The 23,282-nt window shown below is 40.6% G+C and overlaps 1 protein-coding gene across 1 annotated transcript in view; it reads left to right on the top strand.

Moving 5' to 3' along the window:
- The window catches only part of WLS (Wnt ligand secretion mediator), a 903,497-nt gene extending 880,538 nt beyond the window's left edge, over positions 1-22,959 (top strand). Inside the window, exon 12 of the mRNA XM_044085601.1 lies at positions 21,988-22,959. Within this exon, the coding sequence (XP_043941536.1) occupies positions 21,988-22,097 (110 nt within the window). The 3' untranslated portion in view covers positions 22,098-22,959. The remainder of the gene's footprint in view (positions 1-21,987) is intronic.
- Positions 22,960-23,282: the final 323 nt, after the last annotated feature.

Raw genomic sequence — 23,282 nt, 5'->3', positions numbered from 1 at the left:
CAAGCCCGAGTATCTCTACCCACCACCATGTGTTCTCTAGCCACCAGTATATAGCAACTGGGGCATTTCACACACACGCACACACACACACACACACACACACACACACACACACACACACACACACACACACACACACACACACACACACACACACACACACACAGACACTATCCAGCAACTGTTTCCACACCTACAATCCAAGTCATGAATGAAGCCTCCAGTCCAGCAGCACAAGTCACAAATGAAGCCCGCGCAGCAGTGAAATCACCGCGAGAGCTCACTTCTCAGTCCTCATTGGTTCTGCCTGCAGCTGAAGCAGTCCGGAGCTCCTCTGTTCTGTGCGGTCGTCACCACACAGATTCCTGGGTATCTCACCACATAGATTCCTAGGTATCTCCTCTTCTGTATCCAGACTGCTGACAAATGCAGTCTGAGTTCCCAATGTATCCAATGTATGGACTCTTGATTTTTTTTTTTGTACTTGTTTCACAGATTTTCTTTTGGTTTTTCTAGATGGGGGGGCTGATCAACAGTTGAATAACAGCAGCATTCACAAATTGATGGCAGTTCCCAAATAATAAAACCATTTCCTGTTCTGCTTACCTTAAATTAAAAAAAAAAATTCTCGGCTCCTCCCACAAACTGTCTAAACTTAATCTCTTTGCTGTCAATGGAAATATGAGGTGACCAACTACAAAATGCTTGTCCAGAGCAGTAGGGAAATTCTCCTGTTCTCTTTCTTTCTCTCTCTCGATAAGTGCTTTGTGATCTTTTACTGTCATCTGGGCATTCTTTAGGTGTAGCATATCTAGCAGCTCTGGGTCAGACATGGCTTTGTAGGTAAAGCAGAGATTGCCTCTAAATAGGCGATAAGAGACGGAGTAAAGCTGAATTTTTTTTTTAGTCTTTTCATATAGGGCATGTGTCTAAGGCCTAAGATCCTCTTAGTGAGGTATTTTTGTGGCCTTTCCAGTTGTAGGTGTCTAGTGAGGTTCATACCAAATGAGGCATTGTATTCTATAATAGGTCTAGTGAGGGACAAGTAGAGAGGGATCATGACCTCTTTCCTCCTGGATGAGAAACCTTTCGTAATGAGATGTGCCACGTAGGACTTTCTGACTACAGTGGCAATGTGCTTATCAAAGGAGAGGTTGCTGTCAACCTGTGTCCCCAGGTCTCTTATCACACTTTCAGTGTTTAGTGGACTACCTCCTATGTGATAGTTCATGGGCACCGAATTTTTCCCAAAGAGAATGACAATGCACTTTTTTGGAATTGAGCTTAAGGTCATGGTTCTGGCATTAGTCATTGGTGTCAGCGAGGCCTTTATGTAGAATGTCTGCATCAAACCTCTGTGAACTTGGTCAGTCAGAGTCCCTTTATGTTGGCTTGAACTTCAGAGAAGTAGATGCCAAACAGGAGAGGACCTAGGATCAATCCCTGTGGGACACCACTTGTAACTGGTCGGTAGTCAGATTTGGAGTCCACTACTTTCACAGTGTGGGTTCTATCAGTGAGCCAGTTGGCAACCCATCTTATGACATAAGAATTTATGCCTAGTTTAGTGAGTCTGTCTATGATTCCTGAGTGAGGGATGGTGTTGAAGGCTTTGGCAAGATCTAGGTAGGCTGTGTGAACTACTTTGCCCTCATCCACAGCTCTGGTGACAGACTCAGAAGGGGTTGAGCAGGCATGATCTACCTTTCACAAACCCAAACTGTGTGGGGTCCAGAGTTTGGAGGTTCCCTATGTCCTTATTTATAAGGCCCATGATGATGGACTCCATAGCCTTACATATCAGACTCATCAGTCTAATGGGGAGGTAGTTCCCAGGGTCTGTATTCACTCCCCCCTTTGTGGAGTGGGATAGTCATAGTGCGCCATTTGGTAGGAATAAAGCCGGAAATGAGGCTATGATTGAACAGGGTACTCCGGTGTGGTGCCAGTTCACTTTATAATTCATGTAGAACACAACCAGGGATATTATCAGGTCCCATGGAAGCTGTATTCTTGGCTTTAGACAGTGCAGTTTTGACCTGTGTAGCCGTGATAATAGGGACTTGACATTTCTCAGGTATTGTGATAGGCCCTTTAGGTGGTGAAAGGGGGATATAGTTCGCACTGAACCTGTTGGCAATATCATTTGGTTCTGTATATGTATTGCCATTGTACTGTAACTCAGAGCAGATCTGAGTATTGCCATGTAGATTATTGACATAATCATAGAATGCCTTGGGGTTGTCTTCGGAATCTGCAGCAATTTTGTTTTCGTAGATAGCTTTAGAGGATTTGATGATAGATCTCAAGTTTTTTGCTGAGACTGACAGGGGAGTTTTTCCAGTCTTGGGACTTCACCTTTTCCTTCTGTTGCCGAGTTTGTTTATGGTGGGGGACCACCAGATTGGCTTCCTTTTTTTGGAGGAGCGCATCTTGGTTCTGTTTGGTATGGTACATTCTATGCACTTGTGTATGTGCTCATACGGTGCATTGGAGTATGATTCAGTCATGCGCCTATTTTCCATTTGCATGGGTGTCGGGAAGTTAGCCACCTCTGTTTTTAGAAGCCCAAAATTGGCTTTGGAGAAGTTTTTTTTACAGTGGTTTTCTTTAGGGAGGGTGAGAGTGGGATGTGGATATCCATGGTGACTAACATGTGGTCAAATCTGACCAGGGAGGAGTTGATTACTCATGTAGAGCAACAGTCACCCATGTTAGTAGTGACCAGGTCAAGGATGTTTCTACTCCTGGTGGTGGTAAGAATGAGGTGGCCCAGGGTGTTGGAATTAATGAATTCCAGAAAACATTGAGCAAGTGTGTTGGTACATGAGTAATTTTCCCAGTTAATGGAGGGGTAGTTAAAGTCTCTCAGTATAAGGGTATTGGCTTGTACCCTAATATTTTCCAGTGTGTTTAGGAATGTGGAGTGGGAGTCTTGAGACATGATGGGGGATCTATAGCAGGCTACAACCTGGTTTGGAGTTTTACCCAGTGTTAGTTGTACCTGAAGTATCTCTGTGTTATGTTGGCCTCTAGTTTGGAGGTATGCATATCCTTTATGAGTATAGAGACACCACCGCCTTTAGTGCTTCGGTCCAGGTTTAGGGGCCGAAAGGTGTGGTATGAATTATAGCTTGGTAGTGCTGGGGTGCTCTCCGGAGCCTTAAACCAGTTCTTGGCCACTGCACAGATGTCGATGATCTCCATTTTAAGGAGTGCTTTGAGCAAGTGCATTTTGAAATTTAGACTTCTAGCATTGAGTAGCATAACCCTCAGATGTAATTTGCATGTAGCTGTTATGGTGGTAATTTTGTCTTCAGTTGGCGAGAGCCTTGGCCAGTATCTGGAATCCCTGGGGTGACAGGTGCAGGCCATCTCTGGTGAAGCATCAAGGTCTTTTGATCATGTCACCCAGGGAAACAGATACTGGATCCCCTTAGAATGACACCAGAAACCAATTGTTGAAGTCAGTCATTTTCTGTTTGTACTTCGGTATCATTCTGGGTGATGGTAGGATGTTACTCAGAGCTAGGGTCATACTTGCCTGGGCTACAAGCTCTGAGAGCTCCTCTCTCTTTTTATGTAGTCCAATGAGGTACATCTCAGGTCATTCACACCAACATGGACAATGACAGTCATATTTGTACCTGTTGTGGAGTGACCTAAGTGCGTACGTTATGTGGTGGATCCTGGCACTCGACAGGCAGCTGACCATAACTTTCTCCTTATTCAACCCAGTGAGTGGGACATCAGTGTGCCTTACTATTGAGTCACCTATGACTAGTGTATTGTGTAAGTTGTTTTGCCTTATGGACTTTGGTTGAGTGGCACACTGTTTGTCAGCTATGTGTCTCATGGTTTGTGCTGGGATGTGGTGGTTGTTTGCATTTCTGCCTCAGAGGTCTCTGTTGTTTGGGCAGATTTTTATTGAGTGCCTCTGCAAAAGTAGGTGTGTGTTTTGTGTTACTATGTGAGGGTTGTGGTGGTGTATGTTCTGGAGGGCTATGTGTTGAATGTGGTGTGGTGCAGGTGTTAACCTTCTCCTCTTGACTGGATAATCCAGTCTTGGATGGAGAGTGCTTGGCTTCCAATTTGGCTATATATGTGCATCTCTCAAGTCATAGTGTTGGGAGGTAAGAGGAGACTGTTGTCTATGTACATGAGGCAGTTGCTACATCGCCTCAGGATGCCCAAATTCCACCAGGTTGACAGGAGAAAGCACAGGGAACTGACTTTTACACATGCCTGGATATGAGCTCAATATATTAAGTACTGAAGCCTTTTACAGGAAAAAAGTCACTCGGTGTCTGAGTCTGTAAAGAGCACTGCCAAACACTTGTGGGGAAACTAATACATAGACGCTGAAAATTTAAAGATGAAGCATTTAGGCAGATATTCTGAAGTAAGGAAGAACTCAAGTGGTACTTATTGATAAAGATTTAACTTGTCAAGAATGATAAAAAGAGGGGAGTTGCATGAATGGCTACTTCTAATGCTGGTCTCAGCACAGCTTCACTCTGTTGGGATACAATATGGCTTTGCTTCTTCTCTCACCAGAAGGAAAATGTTAGCATCAATCCCAAGAAGAGAAGCAGGCCACGGCCTGTTTGGTGATCCGCAATTTTGTCCCAGATGATGTAAGGGTCTGCAGGCTTGTCGCCTTTTTCTGGTAGATGCCTTGAATAGCAACCAGACAATCAGGTATGTTAAGCACAAACACTCACTTTCCAACCAGAAAGAGTCAGGAATCAATGCACTCTGCTCCTACTCTCACCAGGATCAGAATATTAGCACAGATTCCAAGCTGTCACATATAAAGCAGTTATTAAGCTTTCTGGTGATCAGCAGTCTCCAGGAAATAATGCAACTTCACTCCTTCTCTCACCAGGAGAAAACAGAAGCACTAATCTCAAGATAGCTACTGAGAGGCAGAATGTGGGCTCTGCAATAACTGGTGGTCTTGCAATAGATGCTTAAAGGTAAGATGAAAATAAATGGTGCATCCTAAACACTGCAGTGTGCACTAGAGGAGTTAGATGTGAAAGTAGGTAACTTAAGTTTTACCTGTCTAAAAAGTTAAGTTTTAGGGGAAAGTCACTATTTTTAAAACTGCAAGATAGACTGAAAAGGGGTGGTCACTGTTTTATTCTGGTACTATGGAATACAGTAGGATGGTCAATAAATTAAAATATTTGAAGGGGAGTGATTTCACAAAATGATGATTGTGTGCTTACTCGCACCAACCAGTAAAAGCAGAGAGGAAATGAGATATATGGTCAAATTAGCATAAGGGGCAGGCAACTAGACAGACAGTGGTGTTTAGGAACACAACAGTAACTGAGTGGGAGGGTTGGAAAAATTTCTGTCGGACTTACAAGAGACAGAGCTATGGTGTCTTTTCAAGTTTTAATATGAAATTAAAAGCATAGTACAAGTAAAACACAGTGTAAAGAAAACAAATCACAGTATACAAAATAGAAAAAGGCAATAAAGTAATACAGAATGCAGCAAGTAAAAAGCAGACTAACCTTTCCCTCACAGCAAACTGTAGCAGAGTCTGCTGAGCCTTTCCATTAATGCTCTGAAATGTTTTATTTTACCCCTTAAATAGAAGGTTTAGTTCCTAGCTCCACCCCCCTCAGTTCACAGCTGATTAACCTTAACTGACCTGTTCTAACTTATATGTGACTCCTTAATTGGCCTGTTCTAATTTCTGTCTGACTCACAAGAGACAGAGCTGTTGTGTCTTTTCAAGTTTTAATATGCAGTGAAAAGCAGAATACAAGTAAAACACAGTGTAAAGAAAACAAATCACAGTATACAAAGTAGAAAAAGTCAGTAAAGTAATGCAGAATACAACAAATGAAAAGCAAACTAACCTTTCCCTCACAGCAAACTGTAACAGTGTCTGGTGCGCCTATCCAGTAAAGCCCTGTTCAGAGTCTTCATTGTGTTCATGTGGGTTTCCTCCAGGTGCTCCGTTCTCCTCCCATATTCCAAAGGCCTGCAGTAGGTGAACTGGACGCTCTAAATTGACCATAGCTGTGAGTGTGTGGCGTGGAAGAACTACCGCAGCAGCTCTAGCCACCCAGCTGTTTAAACCTTGGTACTAGATTGTCTCTGTTTAAGTGAAAAAAATGTGGAAAAAGGGGTTATGGATGGATGGAATTATAGTAAGGAAAAATGGCCCATTTTTGCAGTGCTATTTAGTCATCACCAGATTTTATACCAAGAATTTTCATAGCATCTTTAAGTGCAGTATCAAATCCTATACATTTATTTTTTTAATCTGCAGACCCATAGAAAATTATCTCTGCGCTAACTCTTGTAGGATGAAGTTTATCTTCATTTCTGATTTTATAATAGTTAAATATTTTGTGCTTGCTAAATACAATGGAAACTGAATATTTGGTAGAACAGTCCATCTCTTCCTCAAGGACTTTCCCTTTCTGTAAGGACAGCATTTATTATAATACCAAAAAACTTAACAGGCATTCTTGTTTTACTCTTCTTCATACTTTTATTGTCCTACCAACATGACCACTCACTGAAGTTCAAACCCAAATATGCCAATATATACTGTCAATTATATGTCTTAGGTTAGTGCTAAAGCCTTGATTTCATAATGTCCCACTTTAACTGGCCCTACCCAGAAGCTTTTAAAACTCCTAGGGAAAAAAGCTTTATAGTAAAACTGCAGTAAAAATAAGCAAAAGAATAGAAACGGTGCAAAATGTTAATGGAGAATTCCAAAGTGGTCCCATTACAGTAGCAGTTGCAAATCATTGGCAGTTCCCAAAGAGGTTTCTCATTTTAAGAATGTCAAATACTGTGGATGAATCAGGAAATTCCAGACCACTACTGATCAGGAATAACTTCGAGCTACTGAAATTGTAGCAAGATATTCCATGGCTACTGACTGCAAAAACTGGGTCATCAACAGAATAATTTCTGGAACGACTGCCAAACTTGCACTTGCATCTGTTAATCTCCACTAGTGCCTTAATCACTGGATTCTTCAGAACTATTTTTCCTATAGCCAGTGCCTTGATCTAGAGGGATAAAGCTCTAACTACAGCCCAGGTTATCAGGCTTCAGTTAGTAGCTTGGGTATCTGAGATACTGGCAGGGGAAGATATGCACATCATGGAGGCTGAAAGGGAGGGTCCATGCGTAAGACACTGTTGTGTTTTTTTCTCTGTAGTGGAGACCAGGAAAACTACCATGGCATTTCCTCATGGCTGGTGGGATACATCTTTACAGTAATGATTAGCTGTTATCACTGATGCCTACTGCATTTTTCACCATTGTGGTGTTACTAGGCACAAGATGGGCAGAGGGGAAAAAAATAAAAACTCCTAGACCAGTAGTGTCCAACCCGCGGCCCGCGGGCCGCATGCGGCCCTAAGACCTCTTCCATGCGGCCCGCAACCCTTAAATTAAAGTTTTACTTTTTTCCGTTTTTTTTAAATGCTTGCGACCTTTCCCTGGTGTGCGCATGCGCCAAAGCACCTTCCCATTACTTTTCGCGCCGATAGATGTATTTGCGGCAAGGAAGAGCTGACTTGCGTCCTGTAGCTGTTGTGCGCATGCGCGAAAAACACCCTTCCGTTCGTTTTCGCGCAGGTAGATGTATTCGCGGCAAAGAAGAGCTGAAGGAAGACGAGACCATTGCGCCGAAGAAAAGCTGAGAGAGAGAGAGAGAGAGAGAGAGAGAGAGGGATTTGTCATTTTTACACAGACACCAGGTAAGCTAAGTATGTTGTAGCAATCTTTACTGTAGTCATTAAAATCCTTGCACACCGAGCACTGCAGAATGGTAGGAAGAAAAGGTTGGTATATGACAGTTCAGGAACATTTGTTTGCCACTCGCTAAGTGTTTTTACCTTAGGCATCGAAACTTGGATTTTGTTTATATGCTTATTTTCCCTTAGTGATGTTGCAGATCACACATAGCTTGTGAAGTACACCACTCATGGAAGATGTAACTAGTATTTCTATAAAAAGCTTTTCTGTGATGGGGTTGTCTGTAAATGAGGTTTGTGTTTTGAGGACCAGTGTCTGAAATTATAGACGTGAGTGTTGCGTTGTTTGTTTCTGACGAGATGCATATGTAGCCTGATGTTTGGCTCCTTCTGTGTGTTGTATTCCTTGCGTGAGATCCTGAAAATATTTGGCAGCATTGATGTTCCTGGACCTTCCACGAAAGGACGTACTTGTACCTTCTGGGTCAGTGTTTAAGAGTGAATAGATGAGGTATGACTGTCGATCTTACTGACACATCGCAGATTTCACACTGTTGCTATTCCCTTGTATGTCAGGATCATTTGCACGGTCACTGATGTTTTTTCAACATGCAAACACGGTGCCAGATCTTTTGTTTTGTTCCATGTGTAGTTTAATTTGCCGTGAATGTGTTGCACAGCATATGACTGGATTCTCTCTAATCTCAGTAGTTAATGCCTTTTGTAAGTCAGTCTCTACTTATTGAGAGGGCGTGATAGACAAACCTACTGTTTGGTTCCTGCTAAATTCCTTGAACAGGAAAGCAAGGTTTGACATGATGCATTGTTTGGTGAGATAGAGTCATAGACTAAAAATGTTTGTTTTTGAATAACTGAAAGAATTGTAATGCTTAAAATTGTAGAATAAAAATATTTGTAGATCCTTTAAGATTGTTAAATGATTTTTGGAATTGCCAGAAGAAGAAGACAGCAGAAAAATGTTTGATGTGGGCATCTGTTACATTAAAAGTGTGGATATTAATATAAATATTAGATTTTTTTTTTGGGGGGGGGGTTCTGGAGGTATGGACAGTGATCTGTGTGAAGTAGGGGCAGTCCTTTGGGTGTGGTTAATAACAAGGTCGACAAGTGTAGTATTAAAAGACTTGGAGAGTTGTGAGGAAGAACAGTATGATGTGTGTTTTAGGGACGGTATACAATTTATTAAAAAAGAGATAAGAATTACAGTAAAAGAGTTAAAGCAGGAAACGTTAACCCAAATTTGAAGTTTCAGTGACATGGATTTGGTGCCCTGACTAATACAGTTGTGGCTTGAGTACAGTTAATAGCCTAAACACCAGGATAACTAGAAATAATCACTGGTCTTCTTTCTAACCTTGGATAGGAGGGTGAGTGAGTACTAATACTGTTTATTCATTCATGGTGGATGCTGGGTGGCCATTGTCAGCAGGCTGTAAACTAGCTGCACCTCTGTCATGTCACATGTCCTTCCAACATGCAGTACTATATGCTAGTGACTCAGTACATTAAACATCTGAGTTTTAAGTATTTTTAAACTCGTATAGTACTTGTTTAAGTGTAAAGTCTGATGAAGCCTACGGGTGAAAGCGCTTACTACAATAAATTACAACTACTTTTACTTTGTTGACTGGAATATTTTTTGGATTTTTATCTACACTACGAGTTGAACTGCCATCAGGTGCTCACACTTGATTCTTATGATTGTTTTGCTACTTATTACTATTTCTTGTGTGGGACCCGTGCTCCGTTTGCTGTTGCTCATTTTGCATTTGAGGTTTATATTAGCTGCTTTGGTTGGCTGCTGCACATAGTTCTTGGGTGTTACGTGGATTTTTCTTCAGATCGTGTGTTCTATATATATATATATATATATATATATATATATATATATATATATATATATTCATATATACATATATATACCCGCGGTAGTGGTGCTCCGGTAGCATTGTCACCTCACAGCAAGACGTTGTCACGTTCGATTCTCAGCTAGAGCGTCTTCTGTGTGGAGGCATGCGTGAATGGGTGTGCCTTACTAGTCCTAAAACCTTAATGATGTCTCCAGCTGTTTCCCCAGGATCATCCTATTAAAGACCTTTTTTTTTTTTTTTGCTCTTCAGTTAAGGTTGGGCACCCCTGTCCTAGACAGTAGTGTGATGGTGCACCATGATGCCCTGATCTCCTCATCTGCTTCAAGGTAGAGGAACAAGTCAGAGAGTTTGACAGAGTTGGCAGACTAAGAGGCACAGGGAAGCAGCCAATAATCTGATCATCTGCTAGGGAGCAAAAAATGAGCAGAAATGTTCTAACTGTAGAAAGTTGAGTGGCCAGCAAAATAAACTTTCATTCTTGTCAGTAATATCCTGCGATGGGCCAGCCCCTTCTATTTCTAGCTCAAAAACTCTTTGGTCTTACTTATCTGAACTCCGATTCTGTGAGATGTAATCCTAATGGGAAACCACACCATCATGAACTACATCACTATTGATTATCTGAAGAAGGATTTCGCGTGAAGGTACTATCCAACTCGCTGAACAGCCATTGTCCCACCCCTTCCTATTTGTTCCATAAAATTATCCAAGCTCCAGCGGTTATGATGTGTGGGATATTTCTGCCAGAAGGAAAATATACTGTTTGCTCTGTCCTTCATTAACTAAGTCAACTGTGCTTAGCAGCAAAGGTGTCATAAAGCATGTTCAGTATTTTCCTGCTTAATATCAAAAAACAAACTGATTCCATATAAGTAGGGAAATAAGTAAAGATCCTGCAGAGATATTAGAAATATTTTGGAAACTTTAAGAAAACCTGTATAAAGCAGAGAGGTGGTGAAATCAAAAGTACAAATAAAAATATTCATGGAAGAATTAAATATGCCAGGCTTAGGGGTAAATGAGGATCGGATACTAGCAGGACAGGAGACAAGATAAAAATGGTTATAGTGATGTAAAACCAATCTACAAGAAAGTCTCCAGGAATAGATGGTATTCCTGTGGAAGGTTGGAAGATAGGATGGAAGAAAGTGATAAAAGATCTGGGAGGTTTCCTTTAGCAGTATTTTAAAAGGAGGAGAAGCACCAACATCCTGGAAGAAGGTGGTGGTGGCTGTAATACCTAGAGATGATAAAGATCCATCAGACTTGCTTCATGTAGGCCCATTTTGAATCTAAACTATGGTTATAAAGGGTTTGTCTATAATGGCTAAAAGAATGGCAAAGGTGATGCCAAAACTGATGTAGACCAATGTGGTTTTGAGGAGAGGAGGCAGACATTTTACATTACTAGAACAGTGATGATCCAGAGGGAAGCAGTATATAAAAGGATATCTCTGCTGTTGGTGGGTCTTGATGCGGAGAAAGCGTTCAACAGAGTAAGATGGGATTCTGAGTGGGGCAATAGAAGCATTTGCATTTCCTGACAATTATAAGGTTGGTTAGGAGAATATATGAGGGATTGGAGGTGAAAATTAAAGTTGAATCCTCTCTGATAAGTTCTGTTTGAGCAGGGGAACCAGGAAGGGGTGTCCTCTTTCCCTTTTATTTGAATTGTATGTAGAGTTATTGGCAAAGAAAATAAGGGATTCAGAAATTCAAGGATATGATTGGTATGGTAGTCAAGAAAACTTGGCTTTATTTTCCGATATTATTTTATACCTGATAAAACCAGAAATGGGCATTTCAATGCTGTGAATATTCTGAAACCATATCAAGTCTTTTTCATGTACATAATTAATGAAGATAAAACAAAGGCAGTAGCTGTAAAGTATGTAGTCGCACACAAATTGATTCAGCGATAGCCATCTTTGTTGGGGATATGATAAAATGAAGTACTTAGTATTGATTAAAAAAAGATTCTGTTATGAGGTCGAGAGAATAGGCAGGAGGGGGGGGGTGGAATTTACTGGAAGAAACTGGCAAAGGAACCATGTTATTGGCAGCAAATAGAGATGGAAATGTAATGGTATGAGAAGAGGCCAAGAATTTATTTGAACTTCAGTCTAAAGATTGCCTTCCCCTAAGAAGGACTGATATCAGAGTGTAGGCAAAAGGAAGAAACAGGATGATCCCAAGTGAAAGACTAGCACTAGTAGAGTTTTCAGTAGAATCTAGAGCAGAAGCTGCTGTTAGATATAATTAGTCAGATATATAAAATATTATGAGTATTCTGCAGAAAGTTCCAGGACATCATCATGTGACTTGTACGTCCTGCTTCTTTTGCTGCTTATGGGGTCCCACTGGCCTATCATGCTGCAACATTGCTTGCCACTGTTTTCTGCTCCTTCCTTTGCTGTGCAACTTCAAATGGATTTCTGTAGAAGTCTCCTACAGAAGTCTCCAGAGCATCCACCATGTGGCAGGTTTTCATATTCTTCCACCTACACCTGCTGCTCCTTAATCTAGGGATTCATTGTTCCATCATGTTACGATACTGCCTGAAGAAGTCTCCACTGTAAGTCCTTCATAGATGGTTCCTCACTTCCATTTCTATTTGTTAAACAGCTTCCTCATTATTCCGCTTTTCCACATTTCCCCTTTGTGATCTTATTTTTTGGATTGTGAACATTTTCCATATCTGGATGCATTTACTTATATTTCTCTTGAAGTACCTTTCAAAAGCTTTTTTTTTTTTCTTGTTCTGCTTCTTTTTTTTTTTTACATCCCCTGTCAATTTTCCTGGCAGTCTATTGTTTTAATTTATCTAATGTATTTTTGTCCTGTTTCGGTAAGGAGCATACATATTTCCTCTGTAGCTTCTGACAGTTCTCTTATGCATTTTTCCCTACTAATTTCTCTTACTCCCTAATTCTGGGTCTTTTGTACAATTATCAATGCATAATTTCTTTATCTTCAACATCCACTTTGCCATCTCTTTTCCTCAAGTTTGGCCTGTCAGACTTTATGGACTATTACCTGCGTCTACCACATGTGTAGGGGCATATTCTTGGTGAATTCTCCCAAGCTCTCCCTCAGTTTGGCTTAACTCTGTAGTAGGAATGTTTCCATGTCTTGAGGATTCTGCACTAACATTTTTCTAGTCCTGGCACCAGTGTGTACATCAGGAAGGGGGCACTTTCCTGGGACCTGTGCACTCGGTGTCATCTTTCTTTACCTAACTTTCTCCATGATATAAAAAATACAGTCTATATTGGTGTTGTCTTGTTGAGATTTTATAAGATTTTATAAAAATAGGGTCCACCACAGAGGATTAATTCAGTTTCAGCATTATGATAGTACACCCATTTTTATGATTTCATCTGTTCGTGACAGATGTACTCTGAAATTTCGGGTGTCATTGGCTGCAGACTTACCATTCTGTTCTAGATCTACTAATGGCTTTGAACTCTCTGCCCTTGAGTGCTGAACCATTCCACAAATCTGAACAGGGTTTTTTTTCTATTTCTAACTTAAGTTTTGATTCTGCTGATGCTTTGCTTGTGGACTGGAAGTCCAAAAGGGGCTCTTGGTTGTGTACGGAAATGAAAGTCCCTAGAAATGGGGTATCTGAAACTGGAGAACCATCCTAAGTGTACATTCTGCTTCAATCAATCCTGTCTTTCACTCCCAATATGGTGATATTTTTTTGGAGCCCCTGCATTTGAAGGTGTGTACACACCAGGTCCTCTGGGCAGTGTAATGTCCCACACTGGCTTTCAGCATGCCATTAATCGACCACTGATACATTTTTGGCCTTGATTCTTATGAACATTTAAAAAGTTAATAAATTTGATAGCTAAAAGTAAAATTGCATAATGTTTGTGTATCTACCAAGTAATGAATTAAGACCATTTCCAGGGACTGAAATACAGTGTGGAGCACTGCCATTACTTCCTGTGATTCATTCCATCCATTCCAAGGGAAAATATCATAATCTACCTCACTAACAGCAAGGATGACAGTGGTTGGAAATTCACTCATGTTTGGATCAAAGAAAAGAATCCTATACCTGACTCCAGGTCATTACCAGAGTACCATCTGAAGGACTGTAATACAGATGGTTGATCTTGGTCCAACCCACTTACACGTAATTCCATTTATAAAATGACCCCCATCCCCCAGTTTCAGTTGATGCTGAGCTAATGCTGACTCTTGGCTAGTGAGTTTTCTAGCTGTCCATAACATTTCAAGAAGCATTGAGAGAGCTGCACCTCTGATCTGTGTTTGTGTATGCATGTATCCTAGAGTGTAGGCACTGTATAGTGCTTGGCTGACCCTAAAGAGCAGTCTTTAGTCTCCTGGCTGCAGATCAGGGGGTAATCAATGCTCCCACGAATGTACCATGTCCAATGGGGTAACACTGAGGATGTCTGACTGGGACTTCCCACTCCAGGAGATCAACATTCAGAGCCTGGGTATCAGGCACACATTTAATGTCTGAGAGCATGGCTCTGATGCACAACTTTGCTTTGTCCCCACTGTCTTGCCAACCATCAGCTCCTCTTTCTAAGCCAACTGGCCAATAACCAGAGCAAGAAATGGCAGGGGGGACATTATCTTAGGCAGTCATCCTATTCTATATGGCCATAACTCTATGCTGAGTAATGGGCATCTCCAGGTGCCGCAGTTCACTTACACAAGTGATGCAACCCACAAAATTGCCCAGCCTTTTTAGATATCTATACTCCTGTGTGTATGTCTGGTTTCCATCAAGAACTTTACCCCGGGAACCCATCAAAGCTAGGAGAGCCAACAATGCTGCTTCAGTCCTCTCCCCCCCCCCCCCGGTCACCTGCAGCAGACTCACAAGACACTACCTGAAACTTAGGTTGCGTAGAACATGGACTTTACTTCCTGTAAGCCATTGGCACCTGCAACCATTGGGGACATTGCCTAATGTCAGTGTCCAACCTGGCAAAGGCCTCTAGCCCTTGTCACAACTGGAAAGTGTTGTTCCAGCATTTTATTCTTGTTAGCTGATTTGGGATGTAGCAACTGCATTTTCATTCACATTCCCACGTACATTTTCTCCATGGAGTTGATATGGATTTGTATGGACTTCAAGGTCATTATTTCTGGCAGTTAAAGATGATGACTCCTGCCCTCCTTCAACCCTGATGATCCTCCTTTTGAGGATATCTTTAAGTTGATGAAAGTCTCCGTAAGCCATTTCATTCCCTAGCAGTGCTTATGTATCTGAGGAAGAGGAGGTCTGGAACATCTGACGTGTAGCAGGCCATTGTTGCACTCTTTCTGTAGTACCCACTATGACAGCTGTGAAGTAGAAGCCCCTCACTGAGTAGAATGTGTCCCTGCCCAGGAAAATTTGTACCTATCCCTGCATGATCTCTCTGATGAGGATAATGCAGAGAGACACACTTTTGCTGTTTTGCTACAAAACAAGAATTCTAAAGTCTTTGACAATATGCATAAGAAGTCTTGCTCTTCTACTGTATTGGGGCTCAGAGCCCTCAAATGTCCAAAGCCTCACTAATGAGCAAAACCTTGAGTATACACTCCTTGTGGTTTAAGTCTGGACTCTATGATAAAGCGGTTAAGACTTCCTGGGATCCTGAAATTGGCTTGCTTCAGCTGTGCTGACACTGGAGTTCTGTTTGGAGAGTTGTCTTAGCATCTGTTAAATGGATAAATAACCTGAAACAGAAGCAGCCTCTTTAAGAACTTCTGTAATTCTTTTGTAATTCTCTGTACTACCCTCCTGTTCCAGGTTTCTGTAAACCAAAAGGGAAAGCATCTTTCATGCCAGGTAAGGCATTAAACCATTATACTGTCTTGCCCTATCCTTTGGCTGAGCTGCCCAGTAGGGTGACTGCATCTGTCCAGCAGTCACCATCCTGACTCATCTGTGGCTGCTTCTGGTGGGGTAGGATGGGTCTTTGTGGTTGTTGCAGCTTGTAAGATCCTCACAAAAGGAAGCAGTGGGTTCTAGACATCGGATAGGCCATGTTTGAGAGATCTGTGTTTTTTCCATCCAGGCTCCACTAAGAGACAAAGTATTCTGCCACTGAGTTCTTGGAACATGCCAAGATTATACTGCTGTTAGAAAATGATCAGTGGTTCTACTGTTTTCTTGCTGTGAAGGGTAAGGACAGAATATCTGCCATCCTCTACCTTTCCATCTTCAGTAAACATTTACCTGTATGTAAAGTTTTAGACAGCGACTGTTCAGGAGGTAATTTCCCTGCTACCAGAGAGTCCCTGAGTAGTGCCAGTAGACACATGGATACATTTTTGTGCATCCCTGTGTGAAGATCCCACAAAAGGTTCATTTGGTTCTCTGACTTGTTTCACTTTTAGTAGAGAGAGCTCCCCTTTGATTGCTAATGGAGAGGTCAAGGGAGTAGTCACTGTGACAAAGAACAAGGCATTAATGCAACTCTACCAGCTTCTAGAAAGCGATTCGGCAGCTGATGCAAATAAGCTGTCAGGTAGCAAGGCAAAGACAGAGGGAGGGGTAAAGATGCCCTGCTAGTTTCATGTAGTTTATTCAGTTAAATAGATAGGTGGAAGTGTAAAGAGAGAGAGTCTTCTAAATTTGCTAACTAAAGTGATTTTTATGTGGACTAATCCTTTGTACTCGGACCATTCAGAGAGGAGAGAGAATTCTGTATCCTAAACCCACTGGAGCTGTGTGGTTAGTTCTGCTGATGTTTAAGGTGTTAGAGAGCAAGCAACTTTTGAGGAACCTTGTTATTTGGTTCAACAGGTAGTCCATCAAGCAGGAGTTCATTACGTTGTACAGCCCTCAGGTTTTGCACATTTGTTAGTGAGCTGTAGACTGAGGTTTACTTAGCAGTTTATATCAATTGTGGTAATACTACTATTGGACTTTAGGCCACTACCCCAGTACTATTCTAGAGTTGCAGATTATGAAGCTATGTCTAGTTCAGACCTTTTGAAGGTGTGGCTGTCCTGAGATCAGCCTATTTGACACTTGGGGAATGTGGTCCACCCCATCTTCTGCACCATGCATGCAGCAGAGAGTCTGAATTCTCAGAATGCATTGTTCGTCCACTTGATTTAGACATTTCTTGATGTCTTCCCAAAATTCCTGCTGATTCCATGCCTTATCTCAAGGTCCAGGGAAGAAAACCACACAGTGGCTGAAAAAGGGTATGGTTTCAAGTGGAGTTCCCTGGCAACACAGGGAGCTCTTGCAGCCTTAGCAAATGGTATCCCCATATTTGAATTGACAAATAGCTTGTCAAAGAAATTTTGCATGTCTTCCTTTGAAGGGCCGCTGGTATCCAATGGATCTGAACTTCATGACTGACTAGCTTGTCGGTCTCTGAGTTGAACTTGCTGGTTCAACTGCTTTGAAATTGTCACTGAAAATGCTTTTGCATTTGGTTATTCTGTTCACAGGATTTCAAAGGTGGTAGGATTTTGGAATCCACATTCTCTTTTGAAAGTAGTTTCTGAATTGTCCCTCAACCGTTGTATTAATCTCCTGTTTTCTTTACAAGGCCAAATACCAGGGAAAATAATGCATTTTAACCTTGAAATGCACACTATTGCAGTCTCTCTACCACACTTTATAGAGGAACAGGCATACAATTACAAAACTGCAAGAGTGTGAATTTGGCATAATGGTTAAGATCTTTACCTCATAAACACAACGTACGTCATTTGAATCTGACCACAGGTTTTTGGCTAGGCTTAAAATGGTCCATCAGGGCAATTAGCCTAATACTTTCCTATAAATCTAGGCAAACCCTTTCCAAATTGAATACCTTGTTTAATTACCTTTTACCATCAGGCTACCTGCTGTCCACTGGAAAATACTGAACTCAAAAGCCACTCCATAGAGTGAGTCCTTTAAGAATGTTTTCATTGCAGACATCTGTGCAGCTGCCATTTGGTGCTCAGCTCGCACCTTCGTTCATGACACTCTCATTTGTTGTTGTTGGAGTTGGGCACCTATTGGTGAATCTATTTTTTTGAGTTAAGACTTCTGATGTTTAAATGCTCTGGATGTCCTGTGGCACCTGACACACATATACTGTTAGAGATTCATCTCGGTCATGGAACCCAACAAAGCAGAAGTCTTCCATGTTAGGTGTGTCATGTGCATTTTGAATGCATCACTCTGTGAGAGGACTCTCCTTGGTGAGTCCAATATACACACCTAGTGGCTCTTATTGGAGTTCCTTGTAAATTGACAAAGTGTATACTTTGCATTTTTTGATAATGTTTTATCTTCCCAGTCTTAGATTTATAATAACTATGTTTTATGTTTTTGTTAACTGGGTAAGCTCAGTGGAAACAAGTGCCCTTTTTCAAGAATGATTTGTGAATGCTCCCTGGTTAAGTAACTTGCTTAGAGTTGCAAGTAGGCAAATGGATGTAAGAATCAAACCTTGAACCTTGGGCTGCAGGAAGCAAATCTCAATCAGTGGGGTGAAATGACAGTATCAGCAGTTGGCGACTGATGGTGTAGGGCATATGCTCTGCTGGGTGATTTAGAAAAGAAAATGCTAGATTGTATGTAGAGATCTACCCAGTCATAGTACCCACTAATGATTATCCATTCTTGGATAAATTCATATGGTAATACGATTAAGTAAATATTTTAAATTCAGTGAGTTGGCTAACATTCCATTGGTGAACTTGCATTGTGGGAATATTTAGTCTCATATATATATATATATATATATATATATATATATATATATATATATATATATAAAAGCTCACTTGTGGGGTGGAGACATTCCCCACAGCCCCTGCAACACCAAGATCACATGACAGTCAGGAGAAGGAGAAACTTCCTTAACCCTGCTGTATGCTAATCTTGCACAGAACTATCATGAGTATGGCAACAAAATGGGAACTGACAAAAGGTGCTGCTTTCCCATTTTGACAGGAAAAGGTTATACAAAACCATTTTGCCATGGTTATATTTGTTTTTGCATTAACCTGCTGAAGCTGTGGTTGGTGCTACTTTCATTCGAGTTCTGGAGGATGAGGTTAAACTCAATATGTTCTTGTGATTAAAGAGCCAGAGAAACTTGCTACAGTATGTTATTAAATGAGGAAAGCTACACTTGTACCATGTTCAGAGACATGTTGCCAATACATATCTTGAGTTCGATCATGGCACCTTCCTGGTAAGGGTTTCAAATTTTAAGATAGTAAATGTAGTGGTAGATTCCTAGAGATGATCCTGTGTTCCTGGAAAGGAAAAGAGATGCAAGTACTTTTGTATTCACTAAATCTTCCTGGTGTGTTGAATATTGTTTGTCACAAAGTGTAATCTTCAAAGTTTCTGCTCAGTGCAGTAAATCGTAAGAGCAATGGGCATGGACATGTTTTCCCTAATGTGGTGGGAGGATCCTTTGCACGTTTCTATTATTTGTCTGCTCATTTCACTGAAGAAAGATAGACATATCTTCATCCTCAAGGTGGCTGATACATGTCTGGTTTCTGGCATTCCAGTCCCTAGGTGTTTAGGAAAACATCTTGATCCCAAGTCAAAAATATCTTGTCCTGTTGAGCAGGTAGCCAGATAACATCTTGGTGCTTTGTTGCTCCATCAGAAAACATTAGACCTTTCAAATGAAGTCTCTGAGACTCTGGAAACTGCCAGAAATTTCTCCACTCTACCTAATTGAAGTGATTCTCTGATGGAAATACTCTTCTTTCCACCTTAGTTATTGAACTTGCATTTTTGCCTGATTTATGTTAAACAGCTTTTACTTTTGACATAGTTATCCTACTACAACTGCTCTTGGTGCATCATGAGGTCATTGAATGGTAGCTGTCCAAATCAATACTTTTTAAATTATTCATGATGTCACACCCTGTTTCTAGTCATTTTTGAAGGCCCCACCTTTTCCACAGGATTTTAGTTTTATGACTGACCGACTTTCCTATCTGGCTGAACTAGTTTGCAGTTGGTCTCTAAAGACTTTTTTGTTTGCCAGCACATCTTCCAGATGAATTTTTGAGCTTCAGATGCTCATTTGCAGTGAGCCATACTTTGCCTTTCTGGGCAAGGTTTTCTTATAGGGAAAAAAATTAATATGGATTTATCTGCAAATCAGTCATGTCAGGATACTCTTTCCTTCTGGAGGCAGAATCTGGGTCAGAGAGAACCTTCATGTTTTGGACAAGCACTGCTAACTCGTGCATTTCTAGAAAGGCAGTGCATGACATGATCTCATGAGGCTGTCAGCTGTTCATTTCCTTTGCCCAAAGTAGGTGGCCTGGTAGTGACTAAGCAGACACTTGGAACCTTTCTAAGTAACTTGCTAACTACATTTTCAACATGTGGCCAACCTGTCAGTCTTGGGAGTTGTTGCTTGTATTGCCTTTTTGTAAAAAATGTCCCATTTTCAACACTGTTCTTTGCCCACTGGGCTGTCAGTTTGTACCTTCGAACAGTACTGTTTGTATTTCCACTGTAAGAGCTGACCTTCTTGGACCATGTTATTTGTGTGCATCAGAACCCCTGAGCTCTACACGTGCAAGGATGACTGTACTACACAACTGTGATGTCAGGGAACCTCAGGTTGAGTCAATAAATTTATAGTTAGCTGTCCATTTGATCTTACATGCGTAACTTTAAGACTTTCGGTGAATCTGACAGCAGACAGAATGATAGCCCTTCGTAAATGCTTGTGATTGGCTATAACTGTACACGTAAGTAGTTCATGGGTTTTGCGAATAGCGTGATGGCTAAGTTTTAAATTTTTTTCATCATTTTTTTTCTACCATAGTACTTGCATTGTTATGCATGCGTATAAATGCAGACAAGCTCACATTAGTCAGTCCATCTTACAGGCACATTGTGCTTTTTGCTGCTGTGCAGACATAGCTGTACAGACATAGCTGTAAGCAGGTAGGGAGAATACGTCCCCAGTTTTCTAGAATGTTAGAGTTGCTGCACGTCGTCTTTTGCTGATCCAAGTCTGACCTATTAGAGATGTGACAGAATGTGCCACGTTCTGTACTTTAATTTGTTTGACTGAGTTGACGGAGAATTTTGCAGATTTAATAAACTTATGTGAATGCATGGACTTGTTTTCTGACATTTTTACGACTACCAATGTTGTTTGTACATTGTGCTCCCCTATAACCTTCTACTTTTCTTCTCTCTTCCTTCCCTTCAATAAACAAACTTACTACTTTATCTTGTCTTGGTACATCACTGTACAAACATACCTAGTTAAATATTTCAGCTAAGTAACTATTGCAGTATTACGTATATACTATGTAATTATGAATGTATTTCACTTGCCACAGTTTAATGTAAGGCACTGTAATGCAGTAATATGTGCCACTGTAATGCAATAATCTGTGGTACTGATGAATGTATTTTTATATGTATTTAATATGTAAAATGTCTATTTTTTGTTGGAGCTTTTCTCCTCAGGCCTGTGCTGCAAATTGGGCATGTGTAGCACAGTCGGACAAACCCGGTCAACAAATATAAAATAAATTTTACATCCATCTGTGTTTGCTAGCAGCTGACATACTATTCTACCTAGGCTGCCCAGTTATAGTAGCTTGTACCCTGCAGCTCTCTCTTCCCTTCTCATTTTTTTCCCATTTTGTGCCTGTCTGAATCTCATTTTCATACAGCACTTCCTCATTCTGGAAGTTTGACTCTGTTCACCCCTCTTATCTGGAAGGCAGAATTTTTCAGTATTACTAAGGTTTTAATCCTTCAGTCTGGTAGTTTTTCCTTCCTCTAACTTTCCATTCATTCTTTTTGGTCTGTTCTTCTGCAGTGTCCTTGTTTGACCATCAGGGAATATATTTGCCTTGTCTTTTTGGGAATGACTGCCCATTTTCTCAGCTTCTTTGCGTAACCCGTTACTTTTCTCTTCCTAGTTACTTTATCACAAATCGTTTCCAGCTTCTGTTTTTTTTTTCTCTGTCTTTGGAGCTTCTAAAACTGCAGCTAGTAGGCTGATGCTCTTCAGGGTTGCTTTTCGAAATGCAGTACCCTTACATTTCTTACCAATGAATCTTAAAATGCATATGGCCACTTTTCAGCACATTGTTTTTCCTCTAAGTTTCAGGTCAAAAAATCAGAAGTACAATTTGCAGAATGTTCATTTAGTGGTTCTGGCCCCTCATGAGTAGTGGATGTTTGCCATGCTGAAATGTTTTTACATGATTCTTGAGTATTGAATAGTACTCACAGCACATAAACATTCAGTATTTTTTGTGTCTGCAGAAAAACAAAGCATAAAGCAATGGAATTAAAAGTCGAAATGTAGTTACTTAACTAAATGGCCATTTACGATTCTTTGTTTCAGGAGATATAGTACTGAGTAGTACAGAAGAACATCAGCTCACTACTACGATCACTCATGCAGATGGGCCTACTGAAATCTACCGACTGACTGGCAAGGAAGCTCAAGAATAACATGTTTGTGGTCAGCAGCAGTCAAATTAATTCGAAGGTGTGAGGGTGGAAGTTGGTATTTGTCTCCAGGAGTACGGCGAAAACACAGATTTTCCTGAGCTGGATTTCTAGAATTTGCTTGTATGGGAAAATTTCATACATCACCAGTGTACTTAAAACTTTACGGTTGTACTTAGCCACAGCCATTGTCAAAAGTTTTCTTTCTAATGCAGTAGTTTGTAACCTAGACTTCCTGTACTGCGTTATTGAGGTTTTCCACTGAAAACTGCTACTGAGCTGTTGGCTTCTGCAGCTGATTTGACACCCCCAGTAACATTATTTATCAGTATTAACTACAATACTTCAAGTTAAGCTGCTTATATGGTCTGCAAGCACCCAAAACTACTAGGTACACAGTAGATGTCTGAGTGCTACTGTATGCTTTTAAAGCCAAATAAGTTTTAATTGTTCCTGTAGCACTGATACATAGCTACAGACTGTAAAATGAAGTTCCTCAGAGGTACAGCAACACCTTATAAACCTGTTCTGTTTTGTAGTGGAAAAAAGCATTCTTAACTGTATTTATTTTTCTTAGCAGATGTTACAAAGACTCTCCCTTTCGGGTTTAATATGAATATTTTAAATACTTAGAGGACCATTATTTTAAGCACCTGTGTGTACTTTTTGTGTATGGAGTACTAACATCAGCACATTGATGTAGATATTTTATAAACTTTGGTAGGGATAACTGTCTAATGCTTTTCTAGAGTACTGATACATTACTGTACCAAGTATTAGAAAACATTTACTTTTGTAAAATATAGTCAGCTGGGAACTTTACATTTTCATTTTTGATAATATAAATAAAATTTGCATAATTGTGTATTGCATTAACTCTCGTATTTCCTCACATTGTTCAACATTACAAAGAAAACCTTCATAATGACTGACAGTAGTTTAGTGCAGTATCGCTAAAGAGTTTAACCATATTCAGTGCATTCAGAATGAGTATGCAGGAATGTTTGTAACATCCGAGTTTTGAAGACCTGCTTGTGGTTTTTGTTTCAGTGAACAGCAGTAGTCAGGTTTGACTTCAAACTTGGCAACTTTAAGGGCTCTTTTCAAATTGGATTGCCTGATGATGAAGATTGGATTGAGGCAGGACATAAGTAGCACTGTTGTCATTAGTAGACAACAAGTGTGTTA

Source organism: Protopterus annectens, chromosome 10.part0 (assembly GCF_019279795.1).
Source record: "Protopterus annectens isolate FY-2018-M chromosome 10.part0, PAN1.0, whole genome shotgun sequence".
Lineage (NCBI taxonomy): Eukaryota > Metazoa > Chordata > Ceratodontiformes > Protopteridae > Protopterus > Protopterus annectens.
This window is presented reverse-complemented; position numbering and strand designations above follow the sequence as displayed.